This window comes from Sphaerodactylus townsendi, linkage group LG09 (genome assembly GCF_021028975.2).
Source record: "Sphaerodactylus townsendi isolate TG3544 linkage group LG09, MPM_Stown_v2.3, whole genome shotgun sequence".
Taxonomy (NCBI): Eukaryota; Metazoa; Chordata; class Lepidosauria; order Squamata; family Sphaerodactylidae; genus Sphaerodactylus; species Sphaerodactylus townsendi.
The window spans coordinates 44,042,177-44,063,301 of NC_059433.1; the positions used below are offsets into that span (position 1 = coordinate 44,042,177).

At 43.2% G+C, this 21,125-nt stretch overlaps 1 protein-coding gene across 2 annotated transcripts; it reads right to left on the reverse strand.

Annotated features, from left to right (window-relative positions):
* Positions 1-9,630: 9,630 nt before the first annotated feature.
* TGIF1 (TGFB induced factor homeobox 1) lies at positions 9,631-20,748 on the reverse strand. Of its 2 annotated transcripts, XM_048508415.1 has the most exons (4): positions 20,664-20,682; positions 20,172-20,526; positions 12,317-12,546; positions 9,631-10,665 (listed from the first exon to the last, which is right to left on the reverse strand). In XM_048508415.1, exons 2-4 carry the CDS (start codon positions 20,185-20,187, stop codon positions 10,108-10,110), a joined length of 804 nt encoding a protein of 267 aa, XP_048364372.1. In that variant the 5' UTR covers positions 20,188-20,526; positions 20,664-20,682; the 3' UTR covers positions 9,631-10,107. The 2 variants fall into 2 exon arrangements, with proteins under 2 accessions (XP_048364372.1, XP_048364371.1); XM_048508414.1 differs by having other exon boundaries at positions 20,172-20,748.
* Between the last annotated feature and the right edge of the window lie 377 nt (positions 20,749-21,125).

Genomic DNA, 21,125 nt, shown 5'->3' on the forward strand with positions numbered 1-21,125 from the left:
TCTCTTTGGAATAAAATTGGGCTGCAGTTCTTTTTATTAACATAACATAGAAAGCTGGGCGAGCATAAGGAGCACATCCTAGCAGCTGGGCAGCACCCTTGCTGAACCTGGCACCATCTCCAATCCCTATTGGGGAATTGGGACAGAAAGTTACTAGGTGCCACCTGAGCGCATGCCCATTATGTGACACCCCTTCCTGCCAGAGGTAGCGGGCTCCCTAGCAGAGCCTTCACAGCTTGCGTTATCGAGCCTGCCCCACCTCAGACCTCTTACTGAGACCCCCAACCATGGGGAGGTCTGGATCACAAACTCGGCCTCCCCAGAAAGGATGTGCTCCTATGCCCATACCCACCCAAGGCTGCAACGAAAAAGCATCTTAACAAACATTATTAAACCAATTAAACCCATTTAACCAAAGGGAAGGGAGGGTGGGTCCACTCGCTTGTCTGCCTTGAAAGAGACCGGGGCACACCACGCACGGCCCACCTGCCCCTTTTTGACATGTGACGGGCCCCCTATCACATGACCCGGAGCTGCCAGGCCCCATCACATGACCCGCTTCTGAGCGTGCACATGCTTGCTTCGCCTGGTCTCCTCCCACAAGGGCAGCCCTGGGTAAGTCTGGGACTGTGTTTTACCGTACCATCTCCTGATTCCAAAGATGCTTTCACTGGTACATGAGTATAAAGTGCCATCAAGTTGCAGCCAATTTATGGTGATATCATAGGGTTTCAAGGCAAAAGATGGTCACAGATGGTTTGCCATTGCCTGCCTCAACATAGTGCACGTGATATTCTTTGGTGGTTTCCCATCCAAATACAGACCAGGGCCAACCCTGCTTCGCTTCAGAGATCTGAGCTGATCAGGTTTGCCTGAGCCATCCAGGTTGGGATGGGGACCTTTCATTGGAGGAGCTAGAAATCTGGAATCTTTTGCATGAACAACAGATGGCTCTACTACCAACCTGCAGCTCTTTCTTTTTTCTGTATTGTATACAGGAAGATAATAATTAATTTCTAGAAGTATGAGAATGTTATACTCCAGGGCAGGGGTAGGGAACCTTTAACACTCAAAGAGCCATTTGGACCCGTTTTCCACGGGAAAAGAAAACACTTGGAGCTGCAAATAATTTTTGACATTTAAAATAAAGATCACATATATATTAGGGTTTTTTTTTACCTTTTACTCCGCTCATTCTGAGAAGTGCATGGATGCGCCCACCCTGCTGCCTGCAGGGCGGGCAAGGATGAAGCCGGTGGCTCAGCCTCACCGGCCGCCGGGAAAGCACCCACCCCGCTCCAACAGGGCTGGCGAGAGGGGAAGCCCACGGCGTGGCCCATCCAACTGCGAGCAGTTGGTGCACCCCCCCTGCTGCCTGCAGGGCGGGCAAGGATGGGGCCGGCGGCTCAGCTCATGGAGCCGCAGTGCAAGGGCAGAAGAGACGCATGCGGCTCTCGAGCCGCAGGTTCTCTACCCCTGCTCCAGGGTCTGCAGTATGTTTATCATTGATTGCAACATTCAGCTGCTTGTAAAGACACTGTGCTGGAATGATTCACCATTAAGCGAATCTGTGAAAAGAAACCTATCAAAAAGACAAATCTTTGAAATCCTAACTGGTTCCCCTAATAACTTGTACCGTATTACTTGGGAACCATGTTCAGTGTAACAGGATTCTGATAACTCAAAGCATGAAGCAACAATGGAAGATCTGAATGGATTCAGCCGACGTCCACTATGCTGGTGAGCCACCTGCAATTCCAAGTGCACTTTTCTGTCACCAGGAAGTATGATGTGAATATATATATGTTAGTGAATATATATATGTTAGTGAATAATATATATGTTAGCCTCTGGATGATCAGAACACATGCAAATGTCCCATTATTAGTGCCAGCTCATCGTTGATGAAGAGCATTGAAAACTAAAAGATAATTATCAGCAGGAGCAATTATGTAGGCATATAATATAGTGGGGACAGAAAATAGGATTTGGAGCAGCTAAACATCATTTTTATCAATACTGTTTACAGGGCAGCAACAAGACTGTTCCAGCAGAATTCCAGTAATTAACTCTGCTCTGCATTGTAATTTTTACTTATGTAAAAAAATCCAAAAAAGCCTTGCTAAGGTAACTTCTGCCCTGTGGGTTGATACTAGTTCCTAAGACAGTACTTTGAGTGAGGCTGTTTTTCACACACAATTTTTAAAAAATCTTATCAGTTCTCTCTAATCAAATAGGCTTTGTAGATTTATCAAATAGTATAAGAACCTGCCAACACCCATTTTTCAGAGGTGAAAATTGGATAGGAGTTACCTGAAAAGAAAACTACCGTCTGGTATTGACTATTCAGAGAGACAGTTTAAAATGTCCAGAAGCTGCTAGATGGTGAGCTGAGCACTCTTATCAAGTGTCAAAACGTGATCAAGTGTCAAAACAGCCACACACACACACACCCGCAGCTGTTTTAACACTTGAAAAGGGCACAGAGAGGGATAGGAGCCCCATGCTGAGGGCCTGATTACCTCACAGCATTGTTAAATTACTTTAAAATAGTGGTGGGGTCCTTGTGGCTGCCGTGAGAGCCAGCGTGGTGTAGTGGGTAAGAGCAGCAGGCTCTAATCTGGAGAACTGGGTTTGATTCCGCACTCCTCCACATGTACAGTGGATTCTTATCAAGTGAATGGGATTTGTTTTCCCTCTTCTACACATGAGGTCTGCTGGATGATGTTGAGCTAGCCACAGTCCTCTGAGAACTCTCTCAGCCCCACCTGCCTCATAAGGTTTCTGATGTGGGGAGAGGAAGGGAAGAAGGTTGAAGCCACTTTGAGACCCCACACGGGAGAAAAAGGTGGGGTATAAATCCAAACTCCTCCTCCTCCTCTTCTTTTTCTTCATGATGCTGAGGAATTCTTCAGGTTCCAGACCTGTGGAACTGAACAGTAAGAACTAGTGCAATGCCACAGATAACAGGGCAAATTGTTTGGGAACCTGGTTCAAATGCCTAGCTAGTCATAGAAAAGCATTAGCTTATTTTTCCTCAATAATAGTCTATGGGGATGATACTACCGACCCATATTGCAACAGGATTATAATACCTTTTAACTGAACATAATCACCTCACTGTAAGCAAGATTTTACTTCCCCAGAATTCTTTGTTGGGCTGAATGGCTAATTCACACAAAAGAGGAAAGAGGCTTTTAAAAAGCGTCCAGGCATGATGTGGAAGCCACTGGTGTGCAGTTTGAAGAATCTTAAAATTATACACAGAATGTATTACAGACTTCATGTGATGCTGGAAACAAAATAGGTCTGAAGAAGCTGCCCCAGAAGTAATAGCATCACCCCAAGACATCACTACATCTCCAACAAGTTCCATCCATAGGGTGAGTCTCTCACTGTTTGCCAGTCTTGTGCTGTCAGCCTCATACTGGCAACACAACTGAATCATCTACATGGTGTTAATATGTGGAGGAAGTGTCCATGCATATTCCCTCCCCATGATTAGTGGTGCAGCTTTCTGAAATTACTGATCACAGAGAGAGAGTGTATACACTAGCATGGTGTAGTGGTTAAGAGCACATGGATTGTAATAGGGAGAAACAGGTTTTATTCCCCACTTTTTCACATGAACTACGGACACTTATCTGGTGAACCAGATGTGTTTCTGAACTCCTACATTTCTGCTGGTTGACCATGGACTAGTTAGTTCGTTCAGAACTCTCTCAGCCCCACCTACCTCATAGGGTGTCTGTTGTGGCGAGAGGAAGGGAAAGAGTTTGTAAGCTGCCTTGAGTCTCCTTACGGGAGAGAAAGGTGGTGTATAAACCCAAACTACTACTACTACTCCTTTTCTTCTTGAAGACCACCAGCAAAGGAGAACCGACTCACATGCTAGGTAACCTGTTGTATTGCTGAGCCACTTTTACTATTAGAAAGTTTCTTCTAATATTCAACCAAAATCTGCCTTTCTACAATCTCAGCCCATATTTAAGTTTAAAATGTAAAACTCCTACTAAATTTATTCTCCATCAGAATCAAAAACTATTCAGAAATCCAGTTTGAACTAGATAATAATTTGTTAAGAAACAGATCTTGTGATTATGTGTGCAGAAAGAATCCCCTGGCATCTGATGTAACACCCATGACCTCTGTGCCATTAGAGAGTACTATTTGCCATTTTAGCCTGGTGTCTTTGGTGTCTGGAGTCTGATTCCAATTAAGAGTTTTCTTCAACAGAAGAATGTTAACATGGCAAACCCGTGAAGATTTTACCTTCTTCTATAACGTAAAAAAAATGCTAACTGGATCTGGGAGTATCCTGCCTGCTTTTGATCAGAGCTGTTTCCTGACAAATACTTGCTTGAGGGAGAAACAGAAAGATGGAACAAATATGTACTACTCTGGATGCATTGCGATCAACAATAGTAGCATTTATCCCAGTCTCGTATCTTGTTTAATTTGGTTTCATTTAAAAGCAACTGTAACAGACTCTGTTTGAAACAATGAGCAACCTCTCTCCATGACAAGAATCCTGAAAAGTAAGAGCTCATTGTCAGAAAGGTCATTAATTAATAGCATGCATGGTAAATACAAAGAAAGCTGTCCCTTTACTAAAGTTAACTGGAATTCTCATTAACAACCAGGAAAGTGTGTATGTGTCAAATGTCTCTTGTTTGGCTAACTGGGAAATATTAACTAAAAAAAATCCACTAGTGCAAAAACCATTTTGGTGTCATTTTAGTTTACTAAATACATTGCTAATGAGTAGGCTAAACCAGTGCTACAGGACCAGAATATAAGTACCTGAGAAATCCGCAAACAAGAAACTAAAAACAAGGTCTTCCTCTGTCCTGCTATAAAACATTTGCCTCTGCTGGGGTTAAATAAACTATCAAAGAGTCTGAGCAAACAATGGGCAGTCACAGCTCTCCCTGTTAAAAGGTTGCAGAATTGCTGAGTCATATAGCTGGAACAGTGACATGCAGAAATGTCATACTTCATCATGAATTGTAAAATAAAAAAATAACTGAATGTGTAAATTCCTACAGGAGACAAAATTCTGGAGGCTAATCCATCTGGGAATGTTTCTTCTGCTCTGGAAGCCCTTCCCCTAAATCTCGCTATAATCAGTGGGGATTTTCTGTGGCAAACTCAGTGGTGAGGAACATACATTCCAAAACTGCCCAGATTACTTTTCATTTTACATTAGAAAGTCCAGGGTGAAACCTGGCATTGAAAACAGATGAAACTTGGCATTGAAAAGCATTGAACTACATTGAAGCTAGGGAAGCAAATATCGGCACAATAAGTTTGTCAGATATTATCACAGCTCTGGAAAGGAGTGCTACAGTAACATCTAAAGGAGCCATCATTAAGACATTATGTTTTTCATGTGAGATAACATCACCGAATGTTTGAGATTATATGGAAGGGGCAAAGACACATGCCTTATTTTTCAGTGGGAAAGGTGAGCAACAGATATGAAGCAATTTAATAAAATGGGAAGAAACAGCACCTGCTAGAGTTTGCTTTGCTTCCTGCAGCTGTGAATTATGTCAAATAACATAGTGGGGGACCAGGAAGTTTACATGGCCCAGGAACAAACCAAACAAAATAGCCCTTACAGGGCTGAAGAAACCACTCTGCTCAGACTCAGTCAGTAGCATTGAAAATGGGTATCAGCTCATCCATTGCCTCCTAGATGTCCTCAGAATCTTCTTATTCTTTTGACAGAGGGAATGAGCATAAACAAAACAATAATTTTATGTTGTAACATTTTTATGGTTTACCTCAGGAGTATCAAACATGCAGCCCAGGGACTGGATTCAGTCCCTTGAGGGGGCTTATCAGACCCATAAGCCAGCTGAGGCAATTCCCCCACAATTCCTGATATGCGTGCTTGACAGGCCAGATCACAAGCAAGGGGGGGGGGTTGCCTCAGCTGGTTTGTGGGCCTAATAAATTCCCTCAAGGCAGCCATCCCTACACCATTGCAAGCTTGCCAGTCCAGGTACACACACACACACATACCCCCCAGTGCAGTGTTAAGGCCAGTTGTGGCAGCTACACGCACACACCAGCCCAGCCCAACCAGGTCACATTTATGTCATATCTGGCCTTCATAACAAATGAGTTTGACGCCAAAGCTTTCCTCCTTTTATGGTATACAGATTACTCTTAATTTTCTTTGTTCTTGTGTCTGCAATTTATATTCTTTTTGCTGCTTGAGTGGAAAAATTGAAATTCTTGTGTAGTTTCTTACCTTTCAGATAGGGATGGGTGACTTTTTCAGCTCCAACAGTTACAATGAAAATATTCAGTGAGGTGGAAAGCTGCCATTAATGTGCATAACTCCGAAAGCCAAGCATTTGGATGGTGAATGACCCTAAGAGGCAAAACATTCTGAGGAGCACAAGCTTTTCCCGTAGGAGTATTTAATCAGTACAAATCTGCAGTTTTGCATTGCCTGTCTAGACTAGCTTCAAAAACAAGAGCAGAAAGTTTATTTATATTTCACTTATGTGTTTTCTTTTTCCCCCTGAACCTTGGCCCAGATTCAAAAGTAGAACACTATTGAAATTCACTGAGTTGGCAAACTTCCATCTCATTTCCAAGCCTATTTCTTGAGGTCTAGAAACATTTTCCATTATGCAGTTTCTCAATAAATATTCTCAGCTAAATAAAGCATTTGTAGCCCATCCAGTAATACCAACACCAGCAGGCAACTACTGCTTGCCTCAAGTGTAGTCGGAGGCCGTTTCCGCACGGGCAGAAAATGACGGCCTGGAGACGGTAAAAATGCCGTCTCCAGGCCGCCATTCGCACAGGGGGCGCAGCTGCAGCGCAGCCGCGCCGCCCGACCAGCCCGAAGCCGGCGTATTTCCAGAGCGCTGGGAAGCGCTCTTTTAGGGAATATGCCGCCGTGAAGCCGCTGCCAAGCGAACGGCAGTGGCTTCACGCCGCCTCCCCCACCCGGCACTTACCTTGTCCCTGGGCCTCCGGCGCATCGCCGAGGCCTGGGGACACGCCCCCCTGGCCTGCACCGCTGGAGCAGGCGCGCAGGGCCAGGGCGTGGTCTCCCAGGCTCGGGCGACGCTGGAGGCCCATAGGGACACGCTGGGTTGAAGCCGGGCGCCAGAACCAGGGGGGGCGTGTCCCCAACCTCAACGACTGGCACTTTTCAGAGGCTAAAGGCTACGCTGAACTGGCGAAGGCATGCCAGCGCCTCAGCGGCGCCGGCGTCCCGCCTCTTCCCGGGACCGTCCGTGTGGACAGTCCCAGCGTCTTCGGGTCGGCGTGAAATGCGCCGACCCAGCCGTTTCCGCCGCTGTGCGGAAACGGCCAGAGACTAATGCTGGCGTAGCATCTCCTTAAGTAGCTTTACCCAGATTTGTTCAATGCAATGAAGAGAGCAATCCTAAGCAGACCTAATTGGAAAACTAGTTAGTCTACCTAGTGGAGCTACTATTTAGTGAAGCTTATTCCCACGAAAGCATTCTTAAGGAAAACAAGGGATACGCATATAGCTTAATTGCTTGCATTTCTTGAATCACTAGTTTGAAGAGTTAAAATGCTACTTTTGATCTTATCAAAATGTGTGGTTGGTAGTTTTGGTCACTGGTAACTTTGATCAGGTTCCATTTAAAACTTCAGTTGAAGCACAATTTGTTGCAAGGAATCTACTGCCAAAAAATTTGTCAGTTGTCTTAATACTGAAGGTATATGCCAATTTACCTAAGAATGGTTTAAAACTACCCTGCAATCCAAATTGTTTTAATTCAGTTTTAGAATGGCTTGAATTCATTTAGCTGGGGCCGTTTCCGCACGGGCAAAATATGACGTCGTCGCAACGGAAAAAGAAGCGTCAGAGCGTTCGCCGCGGCAAGCGCGAGGTCGCGCCAGTCAGCGCCCGTGTAGCTAAACATTGTGAAGGCGGTGTATTCCAGAAAAGCAGCAAACCACTCTTTTCCCCATGTGGCCTTTATCGGCCTTTTCGTCGCGAACAGCATGCCGGAGCTGTCGTCTACAAATGGCGTCCAGGAGCCTGCGGCCGCTTAAGTCGCGCCAGGCACTTAGCGTCATGAGCGCCGCTTCATAGCGCTTCGTGCGAACCGATGCACATTTCTCGCGAGGGCTCGCGGACCCGCGCTCAACCTGTCTGTGTGAACGCTTTTTTTGGGATGCGTCGCAATTTGCGACGTCATCGCGTCGCTGCTTTTGGCCGTGCGGAAACGGCCTGGGCTGCTGTGTTTTCTCTGATTTGGCTTCATCATGATTTTCGGGTGAACACAATCCAAAGAAAATTAGGGAAGCAATTTTCACTATAAATATGTTTGACAGTTGAACTTGCCATATTTGAATGTGTCAGTCAAAGATGAACCAATCACTCATCCCATTCGATTTCTGCCAAACAGCCATGAATGCCTGCCAAATTGGTTTGCATTTGGTTTTTGCAATATTATGCAAGAGCAAAGATACTGCCTATTCAAACTAAGTGGCATCCATTTGCACCACCAGGGACTACTTAGATAAATAGCAACAAGGAGGATTTTTTTTTTATCAAAACACAGCATTTATTTGTGGTTGATTCAATTGTCTATTTAAACAACTGTCTGCTGCAAGGATGTGGTGGTGATAGTAGAACTCAATCAGGCTGTGTGAGAATGCACATGTGGAAAAGCTACTTGCACGGTGCTGCACGGCTAGGAAGGAATACAGTGAAGCAACCTACTGTGGCCAGCTTTCTCGTTTCCTGGGTAGCTGCCAGGGCTGCTAGTGGTGCACTCTGTTATATGTGGCTAGCTTATTCTGCTCCCAGTAGCTGCTACAGTGCTGGGATGAGAGTTCAGGAGCTGTAGGAAAGAATTAACTGGAAAGAACAGACCCTCTAGTTCCATCCCTGGCACAAGGTCTGAACTCAAAGTGGCTTGCAGTTGCTCCAGCCTCCAGTTTCTAGACCAGTGGCTGTTTTAAGGGGGGAACTATCTGTCATTCACAAGCCCTTACAGGCAACTCTTGAGCTGCTAAATGTCACTGTTTGAGGACACTGTCATCTGCACATTAGCAAACCAAGTCAGCAGACACTTCCTAAAAAAAACCCACCTACGGTCCCAAATTACCTCAGAAATCCACTCTACCAGTGGAGTGCCCTTGTCCCAATCAACCTAACAGACTGGGGTAAAAAAAATACATGGGGAATTTCTGCAAAACAAATAAAATTGCTGGGTACTCACAGTACAGAAGACCCAATACACCTCTGGCTTGACGGAACCTGAGGCAGAGTCAGAACTAGAGTGATGCATGGTTAGGTTCTCACTGACAAATGGGAAGTCCCAGCACTCCCTGCTTTCCTGGAAATCCCTATATCAATGTACTTAATGAAATGGGAAGCAGTGCTTTTTCACAATGACTTTTTCTGGTTCTTTGTAGCTCCAGTACCATACATTCAAGGCATCCTGCTTTCAAAAACTTGACACTTAAGCCAAATGTTCAAGGAGTGTTTTAAAAATTCTTATTGGCTTGTATGTACACATATAGGAAAGCAGAAGGGGGGTTGACTATACTGCAGTACAACAGGCTGTTTTCCAAGACTGACACCTGTTCAACAAAACACTCAATGTGAATCAAATGTTAAAGAAAATACTTTATTACATCATGAAAAAGTATAATAATAATCAAAATTCAAACTCATTTTTTAATCTGAAATTTGTTTTAAGACAGCCTGTTGGTATATTTTGTTCCACACGGGAATGATATGAAGACTAATCTTGTCACTAAATATTGCACAGTCTGAAAGAAACAATGAAAACAATAACAAAAAAATCACATGACCTTGGGAACCATCTCACATTATGAAAAACCTACTAAGAAACATTTATTATAAAAAAAAGAAAAACGTTTTGTTTCTACAGTAGCTTTACATTTATAATTCTAGGAATGACCATATTCCACTGAAGACCATTTCAGGAAGCTTCATCTCAACAATCCCTTGTGCAAATAAGATTACTTTTAAAAAATGCAGTCAGTTTTTGATACTGACATGGACAATTGCCACATATTTCTATTACATCCCTGCCAGGGGAGAAGAAAAATAAAGTAGGGAGGGATTTATGCCATGAGTTTTGCCTGCAGTTCCATCTCTGCTGCCTGTTTCAGAGCTACATCCACCAGGAGCTGAAATCCACTAAAGTCCTGATTGAGATCTGGAGGTGTAGGAGGAGGGGTGTTGAAAAGCCCATTCTGTGCATTTGTACTCGATTCCAGTTTAGACGCATCCTCACGGTATATAAGACAGTTGTCTGTGAAGTTGGCAGGAAAGGCCTGCTGCAGGTCTTCTGGGGTCTGACCTGTACCAGCTGGTTGACCAAAATGGAAAGGAGCATCTTTCAGTGCAGTTACTGTGGTGTGGCATATTACTGATGGTCGAGCCAAAACTGATGCCGGGGAAGAAGGTTTACAAATCTTGTTTAGTCCTGGGCTGCCAGAGAGATAGGAGCCCTCAATCAGTGGAATGCAGTTTTTTGTGCCAACGGAGAATTCCACCGGGCTGCCATCAGCCATCTTGGTCCCTCTTCTTGAGATTGTGAATTGATTTGGGTCCTTCCCATCTTTCCTCAGCATGTCAGGTAAAAGTCTACGCCGTGCATTGATAAACCAGTTGCAGACCTGAGAATACAACAACAGCTAAGTTCCTGCCTTCATTCTCATTTCAAACTAAATGCCATTAGGGTTAGTTCAGTTAAAATTAACCAGTCCCTTCAAAGCAGATTCCTTAACTGTGGGACAAAACAAAGGCTGGCAGACAAGCTCCAGCACACTCACTCAAAGCCCTTCCTTTTCTTCAGCTTCTCCCAACCCTTTCTGCTTACTCAAGTGCCTCAGGACATCTGAAGGCTATTTAGCCTGAACTGAGGCTTAGCTTTCAGCTCTGTACATATGTTAAATTATTACCCTTTGTTCAATACGCTTAGATTAATTAACAACAGGAAAATGTTGCCCTGTAAAAGAGTTACTCCGCCCACAAACAGTTACTGATTTGCCCTGTTCAACTGACTGTGTCAACAAGCAAAACACCAGATTACCTCACCGAAGAAGTTTGCTCTTGTTTGAATATCTAGCCAGTTTCCTGGGCAATAAAGGACAGCTCAACAGTCATTTGCTTGTTTACCATGAAAGGTAGGTTCCCCCTCCCCCCAGGCCATGCAGCGAAGTAAACTGTTCAATTCTCAGGGAGTAGTGATACCAACAACTCCAAGAACTACAAGATGATGTAAAGTGGTAAACCCAGAAGTATATTAGCAAAGTGGTCACAAATTTTTGCACACAAGTGCATTTTAGCCATTTGTGATTTATTTTAACATGAAGGGCTTCCTCAGTTGCAATATTCAAGGCTGCAAATAATTATTTTTAAAAAGCAGACAATTAATGGACTTGAGGATGGATACCGGGTGCCATGGGTTTCTGAATTGTCAACAGGAGCTTTCTTAGTGTTTTCTTCTGCAAGGCTGAAACTTACTTTAATAAAACAGAGCAGAAGATACTTAAGGAATTACCCCTTTTACTTGCAGCCTGCATGTAAGCACCCATATCCAGACTACTCTGAGAGCTGCCATGAACTCTGTTTTGCATATCTATGAAAACACTAAGCATTTGCAACAGAGAGGATAATAAATTTCTCCTCTTCCTAGCAGAAAAGGAAGCAAACAAAAGCATGACCAGAACCATGCCTGGTCACAGGCAGAATTGGGAACAGAAACTAATTTTTAAATTTTAAGCCAAAGTAAATAAAAAAAGTACAGACACACACAGGTACATATTTTCAGTTATTTGGAAAAAACTTCTTACACATAAAACCACTCAGGGATGTGTTTGAAAACGTGGGCTGAAAACGGCTGCACTCAGAGATCTTGAAAAGAGTACGGACGCTCCATGTCTCCACCACCATTACTCTGCTCTTTTGTTTTCAGAGCCACCAGGGTCATTGTAGCAGCTGTGCACATCTCGTAAACCAGGGTTTAAAAATTAAACCACATGGTACTCAGAGAGGAGATTAACATTGGTACATGTAAAAGGGGTGCAGCTTATGGTAGACATGATCCAAAGTACTGCAAATTTTGTGTGAGAGCAGTGCATATCCTTTGGCCTGAATAAGACCCCGCCCTCCCAAAATTCAATCTAAAGCTCCAAAAAGAGCTGCCACCTCAGTGAATATGTAGCAAGACGTGGAACTCAAATAGTGCTTTTCAAAGTTAAGAACCAACTAATCTACCACACCAAACAACACTGTTTTAAACTTCCATCAACATATTTTAAATACCTGTAGTGTGGAAAGGTGTGTCTGTCGGGACAGTAGTGCTTTTTCTTGTTCTGAAGGATAGGCGTTATAGCGGTGATCATATAGCCAGTCCCGAAGAATCTGAACTGATTCCTTGGGCAAGTTACCCCGTCTCTTCCTCTTGATGGAGCTGGCAGAAGAAGAAAGATCCAGGGGGATATCCATGCTGTCGTCATCATCAGTCTCACTACCTGAGACTGCAACAAGAGCACCTGTGATAAAAACAGAACAGTCTCATCACACTTCTGCTGTATCCACGCATGCAACATTTTATTATTCACTTTCTGCAATAAAGCAAAGTGATGTACACACTAAAAAGAACCATTCTGTATACTTCCTATTTGGTGTACAATGCTGGAGCCAATGACCTGCATTCTGGGGATATGGTTCTGTATTCGTAAGTGTACTAGTCTCCTTAGCAACCAGCCACCTGGCCACATACATAGAATAGCTTGCATCATTTGCCAGGATTATATCAAAGATTAGCCAGCAATGGTAGGTGTTCATCCAGCTTCTTTCCCTCCCTTCAAATCCAAGAGTTTCCTGGTTGGACAAGAAGCCAACTATCAAGAAGGATAAAACATGAACTAGGCATTGATGCTATTCTGACACCTTTAAATATCTCAATATAGCATTCAGCATTTTAAACATAACCTGCTCTTCTCAAAAGACTAACAAAAGAAGGTGAGAGGCATTCAAGTAGGCACTAATTTTGGCTATTTTGGAATCATTTCAAAATCATGCTAACCGAATAGGAAAGGGAAAAACATTGCCTGAAAAACCCATGCACCAAGTAATTTCATACTCATTTCATTTTTCTGGAGGACCAGTCATGCCCCATTTCCTGTCTACTGATGCTTTCAAATTGCCACACACTTATTCCATTTATGTGATATGTTTATGGGATCTTTCCACATCTCATGAAGAGTCTTATTCACAAACCACTCAATACTGAACACTTGGAACTTTAGCTGATTTATTCCCGAGAGGCCCATTCAATATATGTGCCAGAAAAATGAACGTAGTGTGTATCAGACAAGACACTGCACTGACACAACAGTCGGGATGCTTCATTCTAAACCTTTTTTTTATGCTGGCGCTGCAAATCTTAGAACTGGAGCACAGACCTTATTATATCTCAATACTCAAGTTCAACTTCCTTATGGAAATTCTGTCAGCTTCATACAGAAATCTAGCACAACTATCCTATTTAAAACATTTTATATATAGCAACTAAGCAATCAGTCTGCAACTATACTGTTATAAGCAATATTAATTTGCTAATATTATTTTCTCTGATTTGGAAGTGCAACTCTATTGACTTCAGTAAAATGCATATCCAAGTAAATGTGCTTAACATTACAATCAAAGCATCTGAAGAAACAAATCGAACAGCACTGTAGGCCTCAGCACAAAACCTGGTTGTGTATTAATCCTATCAGAAATTGTAGAAACCCTACCATTCACATAAGTCTGTTACAGCAATTGTATCCTTACAGTTTCAGTCAGTTGATGGGATTGTATTATATCCAAGCCTCCTTGTGGTAGCAGAACACAATACTACAGAGGTATAGGTAAGCCAGTGTTACAGTGTCAGACTAGGATCTGAGAGGAAAGGGTTCAAATTCCTTCTCACCTATAGAACCTTGCTGGATAACATTGGACCAGTCATTTACGCTCAGCTTACCTGCCTCACATGGCTGCGTGAAGATAAACTAGAAGAGATGAGATCCCATTAGGGAGAAGGGTAGGGTATAAGTAAGCAAGTACTTCTAAGTAAGTAAGTAAGTGAGTACTTCAAAGTAAGTAAGTACTTCAAATTTAGGAACATGAAGTAAAATTTGGTCAGAATCCTATGCTCTCTGAGGGACTGGTTCTGTCCTGATGGCAGTATAGTAGTATGCATGCAGAGAGTCTTCACAACGATGTCTCTCCTTCACAAGGGACCCAAGGTAAGTATTCAGTGTTCTCACCATGTAACAATTAAAGCTGCTTCCTCCATTTGCCATCTCTGTCAGTGAACACCAAACATTCCTATCAGCTTATTAACATGGATGGCCAAACACTTAGGATTCAATTCTGCATTGCAGGATCAGAGCCAAGGCAAGGAGACAAAAATAAATGGCACCCAGAATTGTAAATTTTAAAGTATGGTTGCTGCAACTTCCCACTGACGAAAGTCCAAGTCTAGGCACTAATGGAGATTCTACTGGGGGAATTAGCGTGGAACTAGGCTGAGGCACATGGAATAGAAAAATAATCAGGTGATTTACTCTTTTATTCTCGTGCATGGCACAGGGGGGTCAGGAAGGAGTGATTTGACTTCTTTTGCTCTGCACAGATGTCCATAGGTCTCAGGTGCTGCTCTCTGGGAAATCAGCAGTCTCTTCCTTTACTCACCAGTACACCTCCCTCCAAACAGGCTGTACCTCAGAGACCACATTCATGTCTACCCTACAACAGCAAGCACAATTGGAAAGGGCAATCCAAGAGGTAATGGAATTCTCCCCTAGGGTTTTCAGTTGTACTTACTGTTGTAGCTTTCATTCTTTTTTGTGCAATGACTCAGCTCGATTACCTGACAAAATGCTTGTGCTCTTTGCCGACACAACAATACAAACAAGCTATGTAGCACATCATGAAGCATCTGTAGTGTGTTGTTCCCTTAACAGGCCCTAACCCCCCCCCCACCCCAAACCCACACCTCCTTTTTATGGATATGGAGAGTTGCAATTGGCAGAGATGAGTGCATTATGGCAAACTCTGTCCTGGAGTTAGATTGTATGGGGGTGTGGTCAGGAACAGTGCAGATTTGAAAGCAGCAAAAGAAGACAAGTCAGCAGGTCAACACACATTTTACACAAGTATTTACATGACAGGTCCTGCCTTGAGGTAAATACTCATGCTAAAATATTTTAATTGGCTAGATCAGAATATTACTTTAAGAGCATGTTGGAAAACAATGTTAAAAAGCTGAACATTCACAGAGCTTCCTTTCTAGTGCCTCCCCCAAAGGGAAAAAAATTGAAGTTAAACTCTTGTCCTTCCCCTCCCTTGAAACAAAAGTTTGTAAAACTCACAAAAGAACAAATAAAATTAAAGCAAGAACAAACCAGCAGTGCCACCTGCCCTTTGATCTGCTTACTTATTGTGACATGTTCCCTCTGCTAAGAGGTTAATGATACAAAACAGGTTTTGGCTAAACTGTAGAAAACTGCCATGCAGCTTCTCACAGAGTAGCACTCTGTTTTCCATAAAGAAGCACCAGTCCTTTGCTCTACCAGCAAGGAGCCCCCAGATCCCTGCAGAGGCTGCAGCAACAGACATCTGGAAGAAATGGATCCATTCCTGGTGTCCAGCTGATACCCCACCAGAGCAAAGGCTGCTTTTGGTGTTCTCATGACTCTGTTTGCATTGGAGCATTTGTGCAGATTACAGGCTAGCTTTGGTTTTTCCTCTTGTCAGTAATCAGACTGTGCTTGTGATTTCCTGTTTTAACAGGGCATAGTTAAGAGGCATGCCGGCTAGCCAGCCAGTCTCATGTGTTAACTGTTAGGGGGGGGGGGGGCTTTTGTCAAAACACTCAGGTCTAGCTAAAGAAGTACTGCCCCTTTTTAATGGAAACTACTTGAGATCCCTCAATGACAAGTTCAGAACACATGTCACAATTTCAGTTTATAAAACAATTGTACTTCGAGTTTATCTGAAATAAAACTAAGTGATTCCCCTTAAGGAAAAAAAGGTTATTATTTTTGTCATAAAGTCCCAGACAACTTATGGTGAGCCCATAAGTTTTTTAAGGCAAGAGGTGTTCAGAGGTAGTTGACTATTGCCTCTGCATAGTGACCCTAGTATTTCCTGGTGGACTCCAATCCAAATACTAACCAGGGCTGCTTAGCTTTTGAGATCTGATGAAACTGAGGCTCGTTCCGCACATGCAGAATAATGCACTTTCAAACTGCTTTCAGTGCTCTTTGAAGCTGTGCGGAATGGCAAAATCTACTTGCAAACAGTTGCGAAAGTGGTTTGAAAATGCATTATTTTGCGTGTGCGGAAGGGGCCTGAGTTAGCCAGTATTCAAATCACAAGAAAAAGCAAGAGAAGCCCTGAGGCTCCATACCCTGCCCTGCTACCCTTAAATGACACTAATTTTGGGTCTCATTAAGCCCTATAAAAGAAACAATTGGGGGGTCCCAAGTAGGATTTCCAGCCCCCTTGTTGGGAAAGAAGATTCTCTGCCCTCACATCCCCTTTCTCACACTGCTCTGGAACACAGCAAAAGGAAAATAAAATTAAATGGCCATCAGGCATATGGCATTATGTCACCTCCAGGAAAACTTGTGGCATCATACTTTTTAGGAAACCACAGAATTTCCAGCAGTTCCTAGAGAGGATTGACATCACTTCTAGTTTGCCCCTGAGATGATGTCATACTACCACTGACAGCTGGACACACACCCCCAGTCTCCCACTGGTTACTCCTGTTCCCAAAATGTATGGCAATATACAGGGTCCAGGCTGTCCCTCTGCATTGAGTGCTACTTCACACTAATTTAATGTCAGCAGTTGCAAGTACATGCCTCAAATAGTAGGCCTTACCCAAATATTTCAGATGTGCATAATTCATGTCTTTCTTTTCAAGGCTCTAATCTATTTTGTACATAAGATTAAAATTTGCAGCTATGTGGACCATCTATCAGGTATAAAGTGCATGGTAACAACTAGTTTAGGGTTCAGTTTGTATATCTCAACTTTGAAAACTATTTTAGACATACACACTATGTGACAGCTTGTCAAAAATGTATTTATGTTGGCAAGATCAGATGTCACCTTTATGTATAAATGAATGGTTTTCATCTTCTGTATAACAGAAAAGAAATAACATCATACAGTTATGTGTCAGACCACACATGTAACAGATGTAATGTCTGAGAAATTAACACCTTGAATGGCACAATGTTGGAGAAGCTGGATAACTTCATCTAAAAACTGGCCAGATAAAAGAGCTGTCCTGTTAAAAAAAAAAGTACTGAAGGGGAAGTGGTAGAAACCAGATGTTCCAACTGAAATCTACAAGGATAGCTTTCAAAGAGAGCCAATTCTTTGCAAAAAAAGAAAGAAAGAAATGTGCCAGACTGCTTTATCCAGAAATCTCCCTATTTGCATACTTGTGAAGCTCTAGATGAGTTGCCTTTCTTATACTAAAATAAAAGATTTCCAGACTTCACCCACAGATCTTACTCTAGTATACATCTATATTTGCAAGATTCAAATCAAGTCTAAATATGTAATATAATAAACTTCCCCAATGTAAAGAAAGTTCAGTCCGTCTTGTTCCATTTAAGCCTGTTCCATTAAAAAAAACTTCCTTAAAGAAAAAACTGGGTTGTATAGCCTCTACACAAATGTAATCAAGGCAAAACAAAGAAAGATATCAAGCTTATGATTTACAGAGCAGGAAAGAAGTTACCCAGAGTTAGTTCCTAAAATAATAGTTAAAACATTGAGAAACAGGGGCTTTCCCACTGCCTTCACAACTAATCAAACTGTCCCGTTCCTCCCTCCCTCCACAATCTATTCAGGACTATGATTTATGCAAAGTCTTACAATCAACAGGTTTGGTACCATTTGGGTAAGCAGGATGTGTCAACTGTATGCTATATAAACTACAGTGAAAACATGCTTGTGAGAAGAAAAATTGTTGTATATGTTCTAGTTTTTGAAGCAACTAACACCTCCACAATTGGGCTTATTTTTTACTTTAGTGCCCCCCCCCAGATGTCATACATGCGTTTAAAAAAATCTGAAACTAGAATCTACAACTGACACCCCAATCCAATCTATTAGTTTCACTGATCATTACTTCCAAGTAAAATGTTATTAGGATTGTAACATAACATAAGCAGAATTTCAGACTTTCAAAGTAAACAACCTGACCATGTGTGCAAACTGGAAATTAAACATTTACAAGATATAGAAGGAAGAAAACACATTTAAGGGTTCGGGTGTCTGCAATCTATTTTTTACAGTTTCCATATGTCACATGTTGCTTTAAAAATGGTATTTTCCTCTGAGGAGGTCTTCCATCATGCTTCATGGCATCTTTTCATGACTTTCTACACTACCTAAACTTACAAGAGAGTTAGAGTGACTTTTCCTCAATTTAAAAACAACACCTGGCAGCATTTAAACCTATTAAACACTGGAGAAAAGATGCAGAAACAGCCAAAGCTATGTATTAAGTTTTAGGTCTAAACACACACATACAGAAACAGCTGCCCTAGGGCTGGAACAATGGAAGCAGCAGACAGGAAACCAGCTCCCTACCACTGTTCAAATAGAGGGAGTAGAGGAATGTTCTAAAAATAACTACTCTAATTCACTCTGGAATTTTATTTATATATTTATTTAGCTCCAATAATGCTACTTACTTGTACAAAGTGTTAAATTCACAAGCTGGGATGCAACTGTTTTTAGTCACCAATAGCCGGCCTTGATGTGCAACAAATGTTGCCTAAAGTCACTCTGTTTGGGCAGAACAGTCATAAGATCTTTGTCCTTAATGGTATTCTCTTCATCTGTTGTGGGCTTACATTACTCCTTTACTATTGTCTAATTGTACCCTTTGTATGAAACCAGTTTCCTTTGTGCCCTTTGCATTCAGTTCCAAAACTCCCTCAGAAAACTACAAATTATGTTAACAGACCACTCTTGCAGTGCATATAAAGAACTCAGAAATCTGAGAGCAAATACAAACTGCTCCAAGATTCTTGGCAAGAGAGCAGACTGTTTGAATACAAAGCATTGCATAGTAAAGGAAAACTCCACTGATTGGAGTGCTCCCTTATAAAATCTACACTGGCTAATCTGAATGATTCTGAAAGCACCAAAGTGTAAAACTAAGTCAATTGTCTTGAAGTTTTCAAATTTTAATGCATAAAAGACAGGAAGACTGGAACAAGATCTCAACTTGCAGCTAACTACTGGGGCAAACCACATTAAAGTTTACCAATGCAAACAATGGTAATCTTGTTAAAAATAGAGGGAAGCCACCCTGTCAAACAGTGGAATGAGATGATTTATAAAATTATCTTTTGCACCCAAACTTTTTTTTTATTCTAGGTGTCAAAGAATTACATAAATTTGCTTTTATTTTTTCTCTGTAAAAAGAAAGTGTGCATTTACAAGACTAAAATATGAAAAAGTACACTGAAAACTTTTTTAAAAACAGCATTTTAAATGGCTCCACCTCTGTCTCAAGAACCCCCTCCCTATCCGAAAATCGCAAACAAAGAAAGTCCTTTTGCCACCATGCTCAAAGAATGGTACTGAGGGTTTTAAAAGGAAAGGGGGCACTGTGAGAAAAGTTCTTGACTCCTTAAAAGAGAAAGTTCCGTTTTTGACAGCAGAGAGGGAAAGAACAAAAGAAAAGGAGCAGTTTTAAAGGTGAGGGAGGCCATAAGGAGGAGAAAACTTTGCCCGGACACAAAGCAGGCAGTTGGAACAGGTTTTTGACAGGGCGCCAACAGCATGGAGATGCGGGAGCAGCCACACACACAGCAGCAGCAGCTCTCGTGTTTTGTCTGGGTGGGAAACCTCCTCGATTATCGTTCAAGACACAGGCTACACAAAAGGATAGGATCGGGCGCAGAAAGAGTGGCGTGGGGGATCTCTTCCAGAAACGACAGCGAAGGGAGCAGAGTGTCAGGCATAACACTGCCAGTCCCCTCCCAACAATTGTTTAGCAACACCACGAGGCAGGCAAAGCGAGAGAGTTTCTTCGACCCAAGAGACACGACCGCAGAGAAGAGACACAACTCTCGAGAACCTTACTTGCCTTTTTTAGTTTTCATCTCGTCCCCTGGAAATTCCTTCTGCCAATAGTCGAGGATTCCTCGTTTTTCAGAAAGGAAGGAGGACACTTGGGAAAGGAAAGCCAGAGAGAAAGGGGGGGAAAAACCCCTTCCCAGCAGTGGTTCTTAAAGGGCGTCCAGTGTGTGCGGAGCTGACAGTTTTCTCGCTGAAAGATGCAAGTAACTTGAGCGGGGCGCTCACTCCGCCGCTTCTCTCTTTGTTTAACTAGCGCCGGGCGAAGTGAGGAGAGCGCGCGGCTGCCTCCTCCACCACGAGGTGCGCCCTCCCCCACCGCCCAGCAATGAGTAAGCGGGAGAGTCACCAGGAACCGGAGCCACCTCCCCTCCCTCTCCGCCCCCCCCCCCCCGCTTCTCCTCCCCTGCTGCTGCCTGGCAGCTTGGGTGATTGACTCTGTCAGATAGCAGCGCCAAAAGCCGGGGGGGGGGGCGCCGACGAGGGGGGGGGGAGGCAGAACCTCTTTCTTGCAAAGCAGCCGACAGACTGCACTGGTGACAGGGCAGGGAGAGCCCGGACCCTCCGTTCGCTTCCTGCTTTGCTTCACCAGCAGCTCGTTGTTCACTACTCAGGAATAGCTTTGTGGGAGGACGAGGACTTGACAAATGCCCCCTCCCCCTCCCGGTCAGCGTGAGTGCGGTTGCATGAGCCCCTCCTGGCGGGCTGGCGGATAAGGGTGCAAAGGAACAAAGACCAGCATTGCCGACTACTTCTAAACTTGTTTACTCCGGAGTAATGCCATTAGCTCAATGGGGCTTATTCCTGTAGGGTGCTTAGGTCTGCAGCAGCCAGCAGAGTTGCATTTCAACACTGAAAAATGGACAACTGTTTAGGAGTGCTTGCTAACTGGTGGGGGCGGGGGGAGGATCCTTCCGTGCCCCTCCCGCCCTAGAGCTGGTCTCCGGGTGCGTGGATTCTTTCG